This window comes from Eumetopias jubatus, unplaced genomic scaffold, assembly GCF_037043125.1.
Source record: "Eumetopias jubatus isolate StellerSeaLion01/CBP00866 unplaced genomic scaffold, mEumJub1_p1.0 scaffold_1, whole genome shotgun sequence".
Taxonomy (NCBI): Eukaryota; Metazoa; Chordata; class Mammalia; order Carnivora; family Otariidae; genus Eumetopias; species Eumetopias jubatus.
The window spans coordinates 205,665,273-205,686,053 of NW_028274807.1; the positions used below are offsets into that span (position 1 = coordinate 205,665,273).

The window sequence follows — 20,781 nt, forward strand, 5'->3', positions numbered from 1 at the left end:
TGTTCTCTTAACAGGGTCCTGTATGGACTCTTAGCTGCAAACCCCAATCACTCCCTTAATTCTCCCATCTGTCTATAAAGGGCAGTGATAATCATTATGCCCTATTCCCCAAGAAGCAAACAGGCTTGGAGAAGGGGAGGCCCCATGACCTGTTGGTGGCACAGTAAATATCTGAACTCCAAACTCCAGACTCTACCCGCAGGCTCCATCTCCTCCTGGCAATTGGGGGCTGCCATGAACCTCATCTCCCTGGAAACTCTGAGTGTCTCTAAGGACACAGAACCCCACTGCGTCCTGAGGCTGAAAGAGCAGGAATGAATGAGCTAAGCCATTGTGCTTCTTTCACAACAGATTTATTTGCTGAACCTTCATGCCGAGTCTTGATAAACATGCAAGAGGATGAATTCGGAGCCTCAGGACCCACCGGGCTCCCAGGTGTCACCAGATCAAGGCACTTTCCCAACAGCTGGGCAATACCTGGGATCGCACTGGCCTCATGCTGATCTTAATGCATCTGTAGGCTGCTGCTCTGTCCCGCGTCCCCCCCCAGGGGGGGGCAGAGGACAGGTCTAAGCCGGCCCCATCTGGGCCCAGACCCCACCTGAGACTGGCCACACTCAGATGTCCTGGTAACACAGGCTGAGATGAATCAGGTGGCTGGTGGCGGGGGGGGGGGGGGGTGGGTAGATGGGGGCTCAGCTACCATTCCCCTCACTCACCCTGAAGCTCGTTTGGAGGCCCTTGACAGAGCTGGATCTTGGCACCCCTGCCCAGCCAGCTGCATTTCTTTGGTTTAGGGGCGGCCTGAAGCCAAAGATCAGAACAAGCCTTCCCCACTCCCCAAGCTCTCAAGACTGGCCCAGATATGTCTACTGAAGGCCCCGTGTGCCAGGTTAACTTGTGGGGGTTCTCCGATCCACAAACACAAATAATCTAAAATGCAAAGCCGTTCTCAAGCACAATGAACATCCGTCATGGCCTCCCCTCCCGACTGCACGGTGCTTAAGAGTTTATAAAGCTGGTTCACATCCAGACACACACCAGCACCTCCATGTGGAGGAGGCCTGGGGGTCTCCACTATACAGATGGGGAATGCAAGGCTCGAAGGAAGCAGCTTGCCCAGTGCCGTCCGGAAGGAGTGGGCACGAAGAGATGGAAGTCCCAGCAGCTGCCTCATAGCAGACATTTAGGAATTGTCCATCAAATTCATGAGTCTCAACCTGAAATTCTTTTCAGAGTCAAGATGTAATTTTAGAGAGGAAATAGTAGAACCAAAAATATAACTGCTAGGGTTTCTGGCTGGGGCCACCGCCCAAATAAAGCGGTGTTGCTATGGTGGCCTGGCAGAAAGAGAGAGGGACCCCTCCATTCCTACAAATGCCCCTCACCCCCATATCTCATTTAACCCCCCCCGACATGGCCCCAGTTTGCAGACTGGGAAGTTGAGGCCCGGAGAGGGAAGAGCTGAGCCCGGGATGCCCCCACACTGGCTCTGAGGGTCCTGGGTTCGGGTCCTCTCCCTGGTACCCCTCAAGGCCTCTGGGCCATCCACTAATCTGCCTTCTTGGTCTTCTTCTTCCTGGAGCCCTCACTCAGCTCCTCCTTGGACTTAGCTGGCAGGGCTGAGTGTGGGGAGCCGGGCCCACCACCGCCATAGGACCCGCCATGGGTCCCACCATGGTTGTCGTGGTGATGGTTGCCCCCGGGGGCGGTCCCAAACAGCACAGGGCAGATGTAGCCCTCCAGAACATCAAAAGGGGAGCTGTGGGAGTGAGTGGCCGTCAGGAACACCTGAGGTGGGGTAACAGAGGGACAGGGAGACAGCGAGAGAGATGGAGGGAGACCGAGGCAGAAAGCAAAGTGGGGGGGTGGGGGGAGGGAAGAGGGGAGAGAAAGTCAGCCGGGTCAAGGTCAGAGGTAGCACAGGCCCATTCCTCTGGCTTTATGCACCCCCAGGAGGGTGACCAACTGTGTCCTAGGTTTCCTGAGATACAGGACTTCTGGTGCTGAAACTCCAGATGGCATGGGGCACACGGGGACAGTTGATCTCCCCCCTCACCTCAGGGGCCCCCCAACACCTGGGCTCAGAGAGGAACAGTGCTTGGCCTGAGGCAGCTCATTCCCTTCCCCCTTTCAGTGGCCAATGGGTCCCCTCCCAGGGAGCCAGCAGCAGAGCTCCCCAGATCCATGAGGAGGACAGTGTGGTCCCTGAAGACCCCTCCTGGGTGAGCTAACCCCAGCTCAAGGCCTCAGGATCAGACCAGCACCATTCCTGATCTAGCCTGAGTCCCTGGGTGTCCTGAGTGTGCCTTCCCGGGTCTTGTCCCTCAGCTCCCCACCACCAAGGCACGAGGCCTCAATTCTCCAAACAGACTCCATGCACTCCTGCCTCACTCTCGGCCTTTGCCCAGGCTCAGCCCTCCGCCCAGAAGGCCGTATTCTCCTTACCCTGTCCCCACCGGCTGGACACTCCTCTTATCAGACCTTCCTCCCATGCACAGACCTACTGGGACCCCCTTCCCCAGGCTCCTGCCTTAGGGCTGTCCTTCCTGGGACACAAGACTGCAAATCCAAGCTCCCAGCCGGAAGGTGTGGGTTGGTGGTGTGGGTCAGGGCAGGAAGACTTACCTTAAAGGAGACCATGAACATAGTGAAGATGAAGATGAGGCTGGCTTTGGATACTGGGAGCCAGCGTGTCTGCTGGAGGGTGAAGAGTATGGCTCCGTACAGGCTGGCCTTCGTGGGGCTGGAGGGGGCAGCCTCTATTACTGCACGGTGCCACGTAGCTCAGGCCTTTTTCCCTCTGGCCCAGACCCCCTTCTCCACCTGCCCACTGCTGGCCCCAGCTGCTATTCCAGCTTCTCCTGAGTGGGAGGTGGGAAGATGCCTGCATGGCATAGATAAGGTGGGGTTTCCCTGCACAGTAAAGGGTTAACTTGGCCCAAAGAGAGGTGTGGCTTTCCCCCCTGGCTCCTGAAGGTATCCTTTAAGCCCTGGAAATGTCCTGCCTGATAGGAGTGTCTTTGTTCACTTGGGGACTTTGGGTCATACCAGTTAGGAATGATGTGATTTAAAGTGGGGTCTTGGGCCACGTGGTATCAGTTCAACCTCTGGAGGGACTGGAGACAGGTCAGGCATGTAGGCGGTCAGCTACCGCCTGTTCTTTTTCGTAACTTTCCTTTTCTTTCTTACTGGATAGGTTCTCAATATTTTAACTTGTTACGGAAGAGAGACCCGTGACTTCTGTTCCTGATGTCTGTTGTTCACTGCTGTCCTTAATGATGATGATCCTGCCTGATATTTCCAAGGCACTCACCAGGTACCAGGGCCAGGGAGTTCATGAGTGTGATTCCATGGAGCCCTCACCCACTGCTCAAGAGGCCGAAATAGAATCCAAGAGGGGAAACCACTTGCCCACTTAGTAGCAGGCAACACAACATTCTGGGTCCCCGTTTCCTTGTCGGTGAACTGAGGGTGGGAACAGACCTCTAGTAGGGATGAAATGAGATAATGCTCTTTTCTGAAGTGTGAAATGGGAATTTTCATTGGCGTATGGGTGAGTCTTTTAAAAAATTTTGTCATATTTTAATGGCCATCACTTTCTTTATTGTAGATTGGGAGAAAATTTAACTAGCCCAAACCAATGAGGTCCTTTAAAAATGCATAGGCTAAATGTAGCATGGGGCCCCTAGGTTGCGTCCTGGATGCTGGATGCTGCCCTGTGGTCCTGCCCACCTGGTCCCAGCCACACTCCCCACCCACACTCTGTACCCACCCACACACCGTGCCATATACTGCCCACCAATGCTCTGTACTCCTCCCCACCACTCTATATCCTGACCCTGCAGAACTGGGCAGAATCACTGCTCTTTTCTGACTTGACAGTTGGCAGAGGTGCTGGCCTCTGTCCGGAGGCTCCTCCTTTGCCAGAAAACTCCTACTCACTCTTCAAAACCCAAATCAAGTAGCTCATCTCCCTGCAGCTCTGCCTGCCCCTCCCCCCTAGGCAGAGCCATGGCTCCCCTTCTGCTCCATGGATGCTCCATGACCTCTGGAAGCTTCTGGAAGACGAAATTAGTGGCTGAGGCTTCCAAGTTACCAGGAGCATCCAACCCAGGGTCAGGCCCAGGAGGCATCCGTACATACAGTAGGGATGGGAGCGGGGAGGTGGAATGGGATACTCACAAGGACATGTGCAGGATCTCATTGGTCTCTGGCTTCCAGACCCCTCGGAGCAGCTGCTCAACGTTGGACATGAGGGCGACGCCAGAGCCTAGGAGACAGAGTGCTCCTGAATGAACCTGCCACCTCCAGTTCCCCACTCTTCTTGGCTGAGTTCCCAAGGAAGCAGCTTCGCTGCTCCCAGTCTTCTCCAGAGGGACACTGAGCCTGGGTGTATGACAATCAGTTGCAGTAGGGAAACTGAGGCTCAGGAGGGTCACATGGCAATATTTGGAGCAAAACCAGCATGAAGGCATTGAGGTCGTATCTCATCTGCAAGTATGTCTTCAACAAATCTGGGTTGTCTGCCCTGATGCCCCTAGTCCAGGACCCTGAGCTGTGCATAAGGCTTCTAGAAGGCTCCCCATCCCAGTCTCTCTCCTCCTCAGGGCTCTGAACTTTCAATCTTTCTTAAGCCACTTGCCCTCTGGAAGGCATGCTATCCCCCTGGGGAATTTGTTCTATAGCACAGGCTTCCTGGAGAGTGAATAAGGAGACCCATATGGGACATAATGGTTTAAGTTCTAGAAGAATTTTCCCATTTACCTCAAATATATTGGCTAAAGAAGCTTGAACACCCACTCCAGGAATGGCTGTGCTGAGGTGTCTGATATGTACCACTGGCCCAGGGATTCATATCTGGAGTGATTTTGCCCCCAAATAGGCATTTGGCAATATCTGGAGACATTTTTGGTTGTTGTACCTGGGGCAGGGCTGCTCCTGGTGCGTTAAGGCCAGGAATGCTGCTCAACATCCTACAATGCACAAGACAGTCTCCAGAGTCTGTCAGAGCATGATCCAGCCCCATGTGTCAATGGTGCTGAGTACACTGTGGCTCAGTGGAGCGTGCTTCTAGGCCCTGGCATTTTGGCAATACTCACTTTGGTATTAGGGAGCAGGGATAAGGTGCCCAACGGTGTTAGCACCTGCTCGAGCCTTCTTTCCCTGTCTTCCTGTTACTCCTTGGTCCACCCTCTACAACTATTATTGTTGAATTGTCTATTTCTCCTTTAACTTCTCAGTTTTTGCTTTATATATTTTGGTGCTGTTTTTAGGTGCATATATGTTTATAATTGTTATATCGTCCTAGTGGATTGACCCATCATTCTAAAGTGTCCCTCTTTAATTTTTAGTAACATTTTTTGTTTTAAAGTCTATCTTGGTCTGCCTCTTAGCGTAGCTAGAGGAGAAGGAAAAGGAGGACTTCAAAGTAGTTAAGAACGTGGATGTTGAATTCAGAGGACCTGGAGTCAAACCTAGCTGCACCCCCTTAGCTATGTGACCTTGAGCAAGTAATTTCATTTCCCTCCTCAGTAAATTGGGGATGATGTTAGACTTTTCCTAAAGAAGAGTCTTAAGAATCAAAGGAGATAAGATGCACAAAGGCCTCAACTCAAACCTGCCCTGAGTCATAAAGTCTTAACCTGGTGTCCTTGAACCCAGACCGGAAACAGAACTATGTCTTCATTTTCATGTCCCTCACCGAAATATAGCCTTTCCTTCCATTGTGAAGGGAGGCAGTAAGCTGAGAAGGATTTGCAAGGCTGTGATTCCATCACCAACAGAATTCATGGATTTTTCCCTTTTCACATTCCCATTGTTGCAGATGAGGGGTTTCATAGTATCATTTGCGCTCAACAACACTTCAAAAGGTCGAGAAATACCTATTTGCTAAGTGAATGGTCTCTTATTTAATACTTTGGTAAAGATGTATAAAATTACTCTATCATACTAAAACTTTTTTGGATAACTTTTATTAAAAATTTTTTTTGCTATTTTAAAATAATGGGCCTCTTTTATCATCCTATATATTTTATGCACTTAAAAACATAAAAGGCTTTACTGGACTCAAAAAGGACCATGGCCCACAAAGATTGAGAACCCCTGTACTTATAGGGGTGTGATTTCTTCTCCAGGAGGTGTTTGGCAACATCTGAAGACAGTTCTGGTTGTCACACAGGTGGGCGCTACTGACATCTGGTGGGAGGAGGCCAGGGTGCTGCTCAACATGTTACCAAGCACAGGGCAGCACCTGCCACGGAGGATGACCTGGCACCAAACATCAGTAGTGTCGCAGCTGAGAACACCTGCTTGAGAGACAGCTGTCACTGTCTCGTGGTCCTGTTTATCTTTGACAGTTAAATTCTGGAAGAATCTTCCCACTTACTCTAAAGCTGGTGGCTAACGAGGCTGGACTCCCACAACAGTCCTCTTAGCCTAGAGCAATGTCTGTGCCAACCTGGGTGCCTGACAATGTACCACTGAGCAGGGGTTCTCAAATGAGGTGATTTTTCATCATCATCATGGTCCTGTTTACCTTTGACCCAGCCGGTGGCAATCATGATGAACCACCCATGGTGGTAGTGGTGATGGGCATGATGGATGCCCACAGCGATCTTTCGGACTCTCACTACCTCCTTCATGGCCACAAATATAAGTTTCACAGGCAGGAAGCAGACACACTTGTAAAAGAGGTCCAGGGGGCAGAAGAAAATCAAGTACCTTTGGGAAGAGAACGCAGAGCGTCATGGGGAGACAGATTGTCGGGGGTCCCTGGGAGGTGAGGTTGTGTCCAGATCTCCCTCCCCAGCTTGCTGGGCTCAGGACAGAGCTGGGCAGTGGAGAGCTCTGCATTCAGGTCCGCTGTGGAGGTTGTGCAGATGGGTCCTATTTCCTCCAACACCCTGCCTCCCACCTCCCAGGTGGCTGGGTCACCCTGCCCCCAACTCTGCTCTCCCACATCCCACCAGCCAGACAGTGCTTACCAGACAGCTGTGGCCAGCAGGACACTGGAATTGTTGCTGAAGTAGTCAATCAGGGGCTCGCCGAGGAGCAGATCAGCCAAGATGTAACTCCCAAAGCAGTGCAGCATGGCGCACAGCCAGGATGCCATGGGATGGCGCCGGGACAGCTCGACTGCTCCTGGGGGGTATGGGGGTGTCCCCCAGTGTCACCAGGGTGCCAAGGGCATGCTTTGTCCCCATGCTCTCCGGTCAGCCCATCCTAATACAGCTGCCTTGCAGCTTGCCCATTTCAGAGGAAGAACCCAGGCTCAGAGAGGCTGGACACATGCCTGAGGTCACACAGAGAAAAGGCAGAGCTGGGTCGGGACTCTTTTTTCTGTGCTCAGAGAGGTGGCAACGATGGTAATGCCAGATCCCATTTAGCAAGCACCTCCAGGTCTCAGACACTGGGTTTACATTTATATGAAGGACTTGCTAAATCCTCATTGATAACCACTGCCAAGTGATCACTCTCATTATCCCTACAAGAGAGGGCGGTGTGGACAGGGAGCAACGTGCAGGTGGGAACGCTTTCATGTGGCTGTTCCTGCCTTGGGCTGACGCCAAGATCCCTACAAGCTCACACCTGTCCTCTTGGTTTCTCCCTCTTTTTACATTTTCTTTTTAATTGCGGTAAAATATACACGAAACGTGCTACTTTAACCATTTTTAAGTGCACAGCTCAGGGGCATGAAGCACATTCACACTGTCGTGTAACCATCACCACCATCCATCTCTAGGGATTTGTTCATTGTCCCCAGCTGAAACTCTGTCCCCATTAAACATTACCTCGCCGTTCCCTCCTTCAGCCCCTGGCTCCCACCATCTACTTTCTGTCTCTGTGAATTCGACTCCTCTAGGGACCTCGTCTAAGTGGAATCACACAGTATTTGTCCTTTTGTGTCTGGCTTCTTTCACTCAGTGTAATGTCCTCAAGGTTCGCTCACGATGTAGCAGGTGTCAGAATTCCTTCTTTTCTAAGGTTGTATGATCTTCCATTGTATGGATATACCACATTTTGTTTATTCACTCATCCATCGATGGACATTGGAGTCGTTCCCACCTTTTGGCTATTGTGAATAATGCTGCTAAGAACATAAGTGTGCCAATATCTATTTGAGTTCCTGCTTTCAACTCTTTTGGGGATACACCCAGAAGTGGAATTGATGGGTCAAATGGTAATTCTATGTTTAATTTTTTTGAGGAACTGGCATATTGCTTTCCATGGCAGCTGCACCATTTTGCATTCCTACCAGCAGTTCACAAGGGTTCCAACTTCTCCACCTCCTCCCCAACGCTTGTTGTCTTCTGTTATAAGCTAGTGGCATAGAAGGAGCAAAGACACACAAGCGGAAATGGCCAAGTACAAATACCACCTCCTCTAGGAAGGCTTCCTTGCTCTGCTGGATCAGTCACTCCTGCCCCTAGGCTCCCACGACCCTGTGGACTTTATCCTATTATGGGTCTTGGTATTTTATTTAATTTTTTAACACCAAGAGAAAGTAGATTAGAGGTTGCTTAGGGCTGGAGGGAATGGGGGAGATGGGAGGGTGATAGCTAAAGGATACAGAATTCTTTTGGAGGTGAGGGTTGCACAATTCTGTGACTATACTAAAAACCAATGAAAGGGATGCTTTAAATGGGTGAATTGGGTGGTATATGAATTATGGCTCAATAAAGCTGTTATAAAATAAAAAGGACAACAGAAAAAAATGCAACTTATTTCAGTTTCTGTAACTGATACTCATAAATGATAGTAAATTGAGTCTTCCTATAAACCCAAGGCAACAAAATACAATAAAGAACGGTCTTGCTTAGTGAACAGAAACAGAAATCCCATTCATCAGGAAGATGGCTCAGTGCATTGGCCTCTAATTTGGCTGTACATCAGCATTACCTGGGGACTTTACAAACTAGACACCTGAACCCCACCCCAGAGCATCTTAGATGGCCAGTCTGGGGTGTTGCTGGGCTTATGGATTTCTTAATGCTCCTGGGTGATTCTTATGGGCAGCAATGTTGAGCACCACACAGAGACAGAGGACTGAGCTGGCCGATGTCCTGCAGCCCTGATAACCCAAGATCTTCTATCCATGGCTAAGAGGATAGGCTCCCAAAAACAATGGTTTCCAAACTGTGTTCCTAGGAACCTGAGCATCTGCAGGAGCAAAGGAGAGACAAAATGGGAATGTTCTGGGTCCTTCACCCCACTTTAACCAGAGCACACTTGCATTTACTGCTTCATCTCAGTGTTCAGGACAAGTTTTTTTTTTTTTTTGTCTTAAAGTAATCTCTATGCCTAATGTGGGGCTTGAACTCACGATCTGAGATCAAGGGTCACATGCTCCACTGACTGAACCAGCCTTGTGCTCCTCAAGACAAGACTTTGATTGAGAAAGAGAATCTGGTGTTCACAGACATGCACACAACTGTTCATAGCAGCTTTATTTATAAGTAAGTTATAAAATGGCTTCAATGGGTAAAGGGATGAACAAATTGTGGTACATCCAGATCATGGAATACTACTCAGCAACAAAAAAGGAACAAACCAGGGATACATGAAGTAACTTACATGAATGTCAAGGGTACTATGCTGAGTGAAAACAGCCAATCTCAGAAGGTTACATACTGGGGTGCCTGGATGGCTCAGTTGGTTAAGTGTCCAACTCTTGATTTCAGCTCAGGTCATGATCTCAGGGTCATGAGATCCAACCCCACATTTGCAGGGGGGGGGTCCACGCTCAGCATGGGGTCTGCTTAAGACTCTCTCTCCCTTCCCCCTGACCTCCCTCCGCACCCCCACGCTTGTGCTCTCTCTCTCTCAAATAAATCTTAATAAAAAAAGAGGTTACGTACTATATGATACCATGTCTATGACTTTCTCCAAGTAACAAAACATAGTGATGAGTGACAGAGAGTAGATCAGTGGTCACCAGGGGTTAGGGCTTGGAGGAGGATATAACAATAAAGGAACATCACTAGGCAGTTTCTTTGGGGTGCCAGAACCATTCTCTATCCCATCTGTGGTGGTGATTATTAGAATCTACACACATGATAAAATACAGAACTGTATGGGGGCACCTGGCTGGCTCAGTTGGCAGAGCTTGCGACTCTTGATCTTGGGGTTGTGAGGTTGAGCCCCATGTTGGATATAGAGATTACTTAAAATCTTTAAAAAAATACAGAACTGTACAAAAAAAAACTGTCTGTAAATACTGCTGAATAAAGTCAGTCGTTGGTGTTAATGGGATTGTACCAATGTCAATTTCCTGGTTTTAGTAATGACCTACCATTATGTAAGACATTGTCATTGGGGGAAGCTGGATGAAGGGGACATGAGAACTCTTCATTAAATCCCACATTAAAATAGTGGAAGAGTCTAGTTCTTAAAAAATAAGTTTACAAAAAACACTAGGGGTACAGGATTAATGTCTATTAGGCAAATTCTTACACTTTGTATTACCCAAAGTCTTTAGAATTTTTCTAAATAGGTCCTATCTGTATGTTAAATTATTTATTTTATTTATTTTTAAGTAATCACCATGCCCAATGCAGGGCTTGAACTCACCACCCTGAGATCAAGAGTCGCACATTCTACCGACTGAGCCAGCCAGCCGCCCCCTATCTTTACGTTAATATGGTCACGATCCCCTATGGCCACACCCCAGAGTTGCAACCTGGGTGTCTCCTGGTGTGACAACTGTTTCATCATCTGGATTCCTTCTCTCCCCCACTAGTTTCACTTTCCAGAGAATGCCTTTAGGATTAAGTTGTAAGGCACAGGTACTTAGCTCTCAGGTCAGAGCTGGTATCAGTAAACTCTCCTTAAACAATTTACTTGAATCCAATGACAACTCCACTCAATGTGGGCATGAGATGAAGAAGTTACATGTGATCTATTAATCAAAAACTAATCAAAAGAAATAATCCGACTCCCCGCTGAGTGTGGAGCCCAAAGCAGGGCTCAGTCCCACGACCCTGAGATCATGACCTGAGCGGAAATCAAAAGTTGGGTGCTCAACTGACTGAACCACCCAGGTGCCCCGTTTTTTGTTTGAAAATGTCACTTTGAGGGCACCTGGGTGGCTCAGTCAGTTGGGTGTCTGCCTTTGGCTCAGGTCATGACCTTGGGGTCTTGGGATCTGGCCCTGCAATAGGCTCTCTGCTCAGCGGGGAGTCTGCTTCTCCCTCTCCCTCTGTGCTCTCTCTCTAATAAATAAATAAATCTTTTATTAAAAAATAAAATGTCACTTTGTTTCTAGAAATTGGATCCCTTTTGTCTCTAAGCTGTGAATCTGAATGCTTGGCCTCTCCATGACATGCGCCATGGATGAAGCTATTGACATAAATACCAATACATACTGTTGATACACTCAACAAATTGATTTGATCTTAATCCTTTGGTGAGTATGGGGACCTCATCAGTCTTACCCGCTGCTGCACCCCCAGCGCATGGCCATGTGCCTGACACATAGTAGCTGCCCAATAAACAGTTGTGAGTGAAAGAACTCCCGCCATCATGGAGCTTACATTCTAGCAAATGTGGACAGAACACCTCCTAGGCATTGACGCTGTGTTGGGCACTTTGGGTCGCACTATAACAAAACCTCCCCTGCTCCATTTATTTATGGAGTTACTATTTTGTCCCACGCAACTGCACGCCTTCACTCCCTCCTTGAGAGCTGTTAACCACACATAATATAAGGATCAATATCCCCACTTGCAGCGAGTTATATGCCCCCATATAACTCGTGTCCCCCTGCCCAGCATTCATGTCCACCAGCACCTCAGAATGTGACCTTATTTGGAACAGCGTCATTGTAGGGTCTTTTATTCCAAGAAACATGAAGCCCACTCGTCCTGCTGCTGAAGGAGCTGCCTTCTCAGCTTGGTCAACCTCAGAGAGAAGGGGGGTTGGGGTGGTGGGAATACCTGCCCCTCTTCCAGAGGGAAAAAAGCCAAGTTTTCCTCCACACACACAGTTGGGAGGATCTATAGGCATAACCACGTTGGAGGCTGTTTGGCAATACTGAGCGGATCTGAGGATATGCATTGCCCATGTCTTAGCAATTCTGCTCCTCACTACTACCCAAAAGAAACTAGCAAAGGAGATGTGGGGAGGAGGATTTCACTGCCACACTGTTACGGTAGAAAAGTGAAGTCTCCTATTTCTCAGTGAGAGAGGAGAGTCACAGTGAGGGTGGAGAGTCACACACCGAGCTGCTATTTAAAAGTGAACCAGACGGATGCCTGGGTGGCTCAGTCAGTTAAGTGTCTGCCTTCAGCTCGGGTCACGATCTCGGGATCCTGGGATGGAGTCCAGCAATAGGCTCCTTGCTCAGCAGGGAGTCTGCCTCTCTCTCTCTGGCAAATAAATAAATAAAATATTTTTAAAAATAAATAAAAGTGAACTAGAGGGCGCCTGGGTGGCTCAGATGGTTAAGTGTCTGCCTTTGGCTCAGGTCATGATCCCAGGGTCCTGGGATCAAGTCCCACATTGGGCTCCCTGCTCCTTGGGAGCCTGCTTCTCCCTCTGCCTCTCTCTCTTTCTGTCTCTCATGAATAAACAAATAAAATCTTAAAAAAAAAAAAAGTGAACTAGATCTATATCCAGGCTCCTCAGCTGTGCATATGGCACTGTGTTGGATCATTCCCTGCTGCAGGAGGGGCTGTCCTGTGCCCTGGGGATGTGCAGCAGCATCCCTGGCCTCCACCCACTAGATGTCAGGGGCATGCCCCCATCCTGGTTGTGACAGCCAGAACTATCTCTGGATAGTGCCAAATTTCCCTGGGGACAAAATCCCTTCTGGTTCAGAACCACCACTCTAGATAAATCAACATGGATAAATCCCATACGGTTATTACTGAGTAAAAAAGGTTAGGTTGCAAAATGATACATTTATGTATATTGCAGGTATGTATTAATTTATTTTAAAAAATACTTTATTATTTGAGAGAGAGAGAGAGCACAAGCAGGGAGAGTGGGAAAGGGAGAAGCAGGCTTCTGGCTGAGCAGGGAGCCCGACGCGGGACTCGATCCCAGGACTCTGGGATCATGACCTGAGCCGAAGGCAGATGCTTAATGACTGAGCCACCCAGGCGCCCTGGAATTCTGGAAGACTCTTAAAAAATCGTGTTCACAGCAGCACTATTCACAATTGCCAAAGGGTGGAAACAACCCAAGTGTTCACCAATAGATGAATGGATAAACAAGATGTGGTAGATCCACACAATGGAATATCACTCTGCCTTAAAGAGGAATGAAGTCCTAACATACGCTACAACATGGACCAATCTAGAAAACATGCTAAGTGAAAGTCAGACACAAAAGGTCACATAGTGTGTGATGTCATCTATATGAAATGTCCAGAACAGGCAAATCCATAGAAATGGAAAGCAGACTGGTGGTTGCCGGAGGCTGGGGGAGAGGGGGATGGGGAGTGACTGCTCACGGGGCTGGGGTTTCCTTCTGGGGGGAGGAAAGTGTTCTGAACTTACATATTTCATATAGGTGGAATCATATAACATAGCTTTTGCCTCTAGCTCTTTCACCGAGCACAATATTTTCAAGGGCAGTATTTATTTTTCTCTGCTGTAAGCTATTCCAATATAGGAATAGATCTCAAGTAATCTTTTTTTTTTTAAAGATTTTATTTATTTATTTGACAGAGAGAGCAAGAGAGCACAAGCAGGGGGAACAGTAGAGCGAGAGGGAGAAGCAGGCTCCCCGCCAAGCAGGGAGCCGGATGCAGGGCTCGATCCCCTGGGATCATGACCTGAGCCGAAGGCAGACGCTTAACCATCTGAGCCACCCAGGCGCCCCTAGATCCCAAGTAATCTATCCATTCTCTTGCACAAACTACATTTTATAATCAGGAAACATGCCTAATAATAGCTGTTTGAAAGAAAGTCGTAAACACACTCCCCTTTCTCTTCGCCACCCCCAACTAACCATGAGACCTTGGACAAACTGTTTTTCCCGTGTCCCGCTCCTTCTGTCAGGTACGAACTGCAATCCCTTCTGTGCCCAGCTCCTAACAAGGGCTGGAATTGAAATTTCCCTCCTCAATCTCACCCTGGAGTTATAAGCCCATAGTGCATCTTCTCCCTGCCCTCGAGGTTGTCCTAAGTCTCAGCATTTGCAAAGGTCCTATGAAGCAGAATGTTCTCTTCTCTTCTCTGGGGTGTCTATTTAAAATGCTACCAGCTGAGAGTTAATCCTTTGGAGCAGCTGGTGGGTCCCGTAAGGGCTGGGTCAGGTGAGGCACCCATGTTTTGCAGAAATGGATACCTCTGCAGCTAAAAATAACCCTTAGGGGTTGAATTCTTTCCAGGGTCATTCTTGTGCCCTCTGGGACCATCCCAGGGACTGAGGCTGGGGGCGGGGGTGGTTGTGGGGCTGTGGGAGTAAAGCAGGCTCCCGTGTTTGCACCATGGGTGAGTCCTGGTAGAAAAGTCACAGACCCAGCTTTGGCTCTGTGGCTCTCTCTCTGGTGTGGCCTTGGACAAATGACTGCTCCCCACCAGCCTCAGCTTCCTCTGCTTTCCAAAGAAGAGGATGAGAGGACCCCCTCCCCAAGTTGTTTTGATGATTGAATGTGGTGTGCATGATTATCAAGATGATTCTTAGCATTATCAAACTTATTTATCTCAGCAACCCCAGAAGAGCAAGATCCGTCTCCCCATTACCACAGAGGAGAAGACGGAGGCTGATGGGTGATGGGCCTGCCCTGAAGATCCACAGCAAGGCAGTGTCAAGAACCTTCCCTCTGGCTCTTTCCCTCTGCCATACTCCTTCCTGGTTTCTCTTGCTAGGTTTTGGGGCAGCATCAGGAACCAGGAGAATGTGGGTTGCAATCCCAGGTTGGCCACCAAAGCACTCCCCTCTCACTGCGTGAGCTTTGGCTAGTCACTCCTCTCTCCCGGCTTCAACGGGTGTATTTGTGCATAACAGGGGTACTGTCTAGAGGGACCAACCATCCCGGTTTGCCTGGGACCGAGGGACATGGGGCTTTTGGTGCTTGTCTTAATGGAACCTGGGTGAGGTGGTCACCCCAGTGCTATTATTCATTTCAAAGGGCACCGGGGAGGACAAAAAGAAATTGCTTAGTGCTTAGCAATTATGCACGAGTTATTCCTGGAACCGAACTGAAATGGAAAGTACCTGTGGGTGGAAGTTTTAGCTGATGGATTTATAAAAATCAGCTCTGCCTGAGGAGGGAGGAGGAAGCCCTGATCGCATCCCTACTTCTGGCCTGGGATGGGCACCATAACATTCCCTCTCTGTGGGTCAGAGTCCTGTGTATGGATGGCAGGGAAGCACTAGAAGGTTCCCCCGGGGGCACTTTCAGCACTGCCATGGCTCTGAGCTCTTTAGTCCGAGGTCTAAACATGGGAGGTGTATTTACAGAGCTTCTCAGTGACTTGATGGCAAGTGTTCTGAGCCTTCAAGCTCAGCTGTCTGCCTTTGTTTCTTCCCCTGTGAGAGATGGCAGCCCCTACCTTGCAAGGTTGGAGGAGAGGCAGCTCTCCGTCCTCGAAAAGCTTACAGTTCCTGCCAGAGGTCTCAAAACAGGGCTCAAGGAGCTGTCTCGTTAGCCTGACAGCATTTTAGAAGATGTCCAAACCGCAACCAAGACGTCTTTCAGTAGGTGAATAACTAACTATGGTGCATACATACCATGGGGTATTACTCAGCGATGAAAAGAAATGAGCTTTTAAGCCACGAGAAGACATGGAAGAACCTTAAATGCATACTGCTAAGTGAAAGAGGCCAGTCTGAAAGGGCTACACACTGTATGATTCCAATTCTATGATATTCTGCAAAAGGCAAAACTCTGGAGATGGTAAAAAGATCAGGGGTTGTCAGGGGTTTGGGGGTGGGGGCAGGATGCTCACGTGGAGCTAGGGGGATTTTTAGGTTAGTGAAACTATCTGTATGATACTGTAATGGTGGATACATGTTATACATTTGGCAAAATCCACAAAATGTACAACACAAAGTAACCCTAATGTAATAAACTCTAGCCTTTGGCTGATAACATGTGATAGTGATAATGTAATAATAATGATACGGGCTCCTTGATTATAACAAATGTAACTCTCTGTGCAGAATGTAGATGGTGGGGAGGTCAGAGAGTACACAAAAACTACTTGCAGCATTATTTTGCTGTGGATCTAAGACTGCTAGACTAGAAAATAGCCTATTAATTTCTTAAAAATAAAAAATGTTAATTATTTTTATTTTTAAAAAATTTATATTTTTTAAACGAATTTTTTTAAAAAGAAAAAAATGTTTGACAGCCAACATATACACACAGGGAACTGCAAATCACATTTCCAGCTTCCCTTGAAAAATCACTCTGGTGGTTCTTGCCCCAACCAGGTGAAGATGTGCATGGTTGTATCTCACCGGGGGACAGTCCCCACCTGGCTGGCTTACTGCTTCCCGTACATCACCTACCTGGCCATTGAAAGCATTAGAGTTTGAGACTTAGTCTAGATCACTGGTTCTCAACTGGGGGCAACTACATCTGGGGACATTTCTGGTTGTCACAACTGGGGTGTGCTACCAGCATCTAGGGGGTTGAGCCAGGGATGCTGTGAAATATCCCAAAATGCACGTGATGGCCCCCACCACAGAGAATGATCCAGCCCTCACTGTCACTTGTGCAGAGATTGGGCAACACTGGTGCACAGAACTGATTCTCATCTGGGGAACTTAAAAAAAAAAAAATACTGACACTGGTACCGCGCACAGCGATTCTGAGTTAAATGGAGGGGTGCTGCAGTAGGAAGAGGAGTCTGAAAAGCTCTCCAGGTGAGTCTAATGTGGAAGTATATTTGAGAACCACCGGTCTGGAAGGTTCTTGGGATATCCAGGACTGTTATTCATTCATTCATTCAATCAATCATGCAGCTGACATCCATTGCTTTCTCTTCTTGCACAGAGCTGGGGGTCCTGGAGGTGAGCCAGACCTTCTCCTCCCTGCCCTATTAAGGAGCTCCAGGTCTAATAAGGAGTTCCTGCCTCTTTTAGTCCAAGGCTTCTTAAATGTTATGCAGATTCTGGTTCAGCGAGTCTTGGGGTGGGGGTGGGGGGCTGGCATTCTGCATTTCTTAACCAGCTAGCTCCCAGGGGCCATAGATGCTGTTAACCTGAGGACCACACTCAGAGCTCTGTCCTCATTCAGGATTCTCATGAAAGCCTGACCCAGAAAATGCCTGCGTCCCAGGAAACACATCTTCCCACGGCCTTACAAATAATTGCAAAACCTTTCCCAAGTGCCTTAGACCCTACTATTGACAAAGTTCTCAATACATCTTTACAATAGTCCCGCAGAAGAGTTCGGGATTATGTTCGGACAAGCTTTATCTCACAGATGAGTGAGCTGAAGCTCACGGAGGTGCGGTAACCAGCCTGGTGTTTAGTGGTAGAGGCAGAGCTGACTCCTAATTCAGAGATTTTTCCTAAAAGCCAGCTTGGCTGTCAGTTCCACAGGTGTGCTACCTGTGCCGCTGCCCAGGACCCTGTGTTCAGAAGGGCCCCACATTCAGTTTAGCGCTCTGTTGTCACCATCTTGAAATTCTGACTTTAAATCTTTTTTTTTCTGAGAGAGAGAGAGAAAGAGCACAAGAAGGGGGGGCAGGTAGAAGAAGAGGGAGAAGCAGGCTCCCACAGAGCAGGGGGAGCCCGATGCGGGACTCAATCCCAGGACCCCAGGATCATGACCTGAGCTGAAGGCAGTCGCTTAACCGACTGAGCCACCCAGGCGCCTGAAATTCTGACTTTCTGAGTGAGGGGCCTTGCAGATTCTGTAGCTGGTCCTGCAGTTAGCACAGGTTCTGAGAAGAAACCTTTGTAGAGACTCAGCAGGAACACCAAACTAGGTGGCGGGGGGGGGGGGTGCTAATAGCTAAGTCCTACTTCTCCCTTTTCTAAAGGGAAGCAAGTACCTCAGAGCAATCGGAGTGAGTCTTGGGGTCTGGCAGACCTGGGTTTGAATCCCAAGGCTGTCATCTACCAGCCATGGGACCACAGGCTCGTTGCATATGTAAATTAGCTTAGCCACTATTTCCTATTTCCCCAGTTACAAATGGAGGGGGTTTGAACTGGGCAGGGGTTTCCCAATCTTGACAGCATGCAGCAATCACTGGGGAGGGGAGCTTGAAACATGAGCATGCAGGGAGGGCCCTATCCCAGATATTCTGATTCAATTTGTCTGGAGTGGAGATGAGATGGGGGTTTAAGAGCCCCCAGGAGCCCCTAATAAGCAGCTGGGGTTATGAACCACTGAACCTTCCCCACCTTCAGGAATCTTCAGGCACCTTCAGGCTCCAGTACCTCTAATTCAGATGCTTTATTTACTCTGGCAGAAATTTCTAGACCCCTCCTGCATGCTCCCAGCCAGCCTGAAGACCTCTTTCCTCCAGACACTTGTGTCCTATATCCCTACGAGGCTCCAGCCCTCCAGTTTTAGATTTCTCAAGGTATGCTAGTTCTGTACTTGCCCAGGAAACTGGCCTGAGCCACCAAAAATTCCTCCTGAACAGGAAATGCAGTCCTGTACTCATGCTAAGACAATACAAAGCTTATTTTGCTTTGCAAAGTAACTGATCTGCAGAATAGCTTTTAAAGAATAGGCTCTGGCTTGTGGACGGGCAAAAATAAAATGGAACAAAAACACTTGGCAAGCAGAATATGATCCTATTTGCATAAAATCGTGCTTTACCATCTCTAACTACAGGGTTATAAACGCATAGGAGAGGTCTGGAAGGGTCGGCAATACGTCAACTGTAATGATCTCTTTTCCTTTCCATTTCTTTTAAAAACACAGAAGCACCTATTTTTATAATCTGAAAAAAAAAAGGTATTTCAGTCCTGAGAGGAGAATATAGAGGTAATTTACATCTAAGTGGGAGAACCGTCACAGAGTTTCCGGATGATCGATCCCTTTTCTAAAGCTAAATTCTCTAGTCCCTTTCGTTTACTGGTATGCTATAATAGTTAAAACGCTAGGAGATGAACAAGAAACATTCAGTGAGCCTTATCTAAAAATAGACCACAGTCTAAGGAGGCTATTTACCATCATCTAAAAAAAAAATGCTTAAAAAAAAACAAGAAGCAGAGTCTTTCTTCCCTTCTGCGATTCTCCGCGGGGGTCTGAAGCTGGCGGGGTAGGCTAACCCCAAATCACCCCGCCCTAGGGCAGATTCTGCTCAGTAAGTGGAAAGGATCCGCGCCACGGCTGGAAGAAATCCTGCCGGGCGCGGGAGACCCAGCTTCGCTCGGCCGGAGGAGGAGGAGGGGAAACTGCCCGAGGGCCGCAGAGGAGGGGGGCACCGGTGTCACTTTCTCTGAACCGGATTACTGCCCCCAGCACGGCCGGCCCTTATATAGACACTCAACAGCCGCTCCGGCACCGCGCGCCAAGGGCAAGGAGGGAGGTCACGGATGCGGGCGGCCAGGACATCTGGACTGACCCGCAGCACCGACCCCCGCCTGCGCCCTCACCACGACCTATGCCGCTGGCCCAAGTTCATGCGACCCTGCCGGGAACCCTGACTTCTCTCCCAGCCTCCTCCCCAACACCTGCTCCCCCTCCTCCCCAACACCTGCTTCCCCTCCTCTATACAGTCGCATTCCTCTCCTGCCTTCCAGCTGCATCTGCTCCCCCTCCCCCAGCCCCACCATCCCGGGGGCTTCTCTCTTTGCCCTCCCTCGTGTCTTCCCCCCGCCCACTCCATGTGGAAGAACCGCACGATCCCGGCACCTGCTGCTCCCCCGAACCAGTCCCTGGGACTGTGCCCCCCTCATGATCCAGGGCTTCCCCCGCCTTGCGACCCGCAGGTTTACCTCCACCCCCGCCCCGCGATGCCAGCCCCCGCGGGCTGCTGGCTCTGGCTCACCTGGCTCATACTTGAGGTAGAGAATGGAGACGATGAAGTAGCTGAGGTCGAAGACGGGGAAGAGCGGTACCCGCGAGAAGCTGAGCGCCAGGTCGCCTAGGCTCAGCGCCGAGAGCAGCTCCATGGCGCCCGCCGGGTCCCACCCCAGCCCCCGGCCCAGTAAGTCCTGCAGCCCGCGGCCCGGCTACTGCGCCCCCGCCGCAGGACCCGCCCCCGCCCGCCAGGCACCGCCCCCAACCCGGCCCCCGCGGGAGAGGAGGGACGACCGCCAGCCCCGGGGCGGGTCGTGGGGCCGTCCTGTCCCATAAAGCCCAGCAGGTGTCCCATACTCCGTCCCTCGGGCCATCAAGACCCCCTTCAGCCCAGCGAGGCAGGCTGTAGGGGTCCCTGTGGTGTGAGTTGGACAGGGTAGCTGTCCATTGGGGGGTCCTTCCTGCATGGAGCTCACCCAGAAGGGACGGGTCAGTTAGTACCCTGTCCCGGTGGGACTCTATTAGTCCTCTGGAGCCCTTGGATCGGGACCTGCATCCTCTGTGGGTCTTGACCAGTTGTGAACCCCATCTTCCCGTGCCCTAGAGGGTCAAGACCCCCGTCCTCTATGGAGCTATCATGACCCTAGTCCTCTGTGGGATTCCGTAAGTCAGGACCTCCATTCCCCACCTCCGAAAGGACAGCTCGGTCGGACCTCCGCCCCCCCCGGAGCTCCAGCCCAGTGGGGATCCCTGCCTTCCATTGGGCCCAGGAGGAACCTCCTCCCCGCGGGAATCCATGCCCGGGAGAGCCCACTGCATCAGGGCCCATTCCCCTGTGCAGCTCAGTGGTCAGGGAGCCAGGTTTCTTCGGAAGCTGCGTGGGAGACCTGAGCCCA

General features: G+C 49.8%; 1 protein-coding gene across 1 annotated transcript; it reads right to left on the reverse strand.

Moving 5' to 3' along the window:
- Positions 1–699: 699 nt before the first annotated feature.
- On the reverse strand, positions 700–20,098 carry TMEM38A (transmembrane protein 38A). Its single transcript, XM_028126824.2, has 6 exons — positions 19,914–20,098; positions 6,987–7,143; positions 6,539–6,723; positions 4,186–4,273; positions 2,629–2,746; positions 700–1,791 (listed from the first exon to the last, which is right to left on the reverse strand). The coding sequence occupies exons 1-6, from the start codon at positions 20,035–20,037 to the stop codon at positions 1,552–1,554; spliced, it is 912 nt and encodes a 303-aa protein (XP_027982625.1). The 5' UTR covers positions 20,038–20,098; the 3' UTR covers positions 700–1,551.
- Between the last annotated feature and the right edge of the window lie 683 nt (positions 20,099–20,781).

Excerpts from the sequence above, each read along its gene's own strand:
- TMEM38A (XM_028126824.2), bottom strand. The coding sequence starts at position 20,037 with ATGGAGCTGCTCTCGGCGCTGAGCCTAGGCGACCTGGCGCTCAGCTTC. Across the intron at positions 4,274-6,538 it reads TGCCACCGGCTGGGTCAAAG|GCTCTGGCGTCGCCCTCATG; the intron begins GTAAACAGGACC and ends TCTGTCTCCTAG. Across the intron at positions 1,792-2,628 it reads TGTTCATGGTCTCCTTTAAG|GTGTTCCTGACGGCCACTCA; the intron begins GTAAGTCTTCCT and ends ACCCCACCTCAG.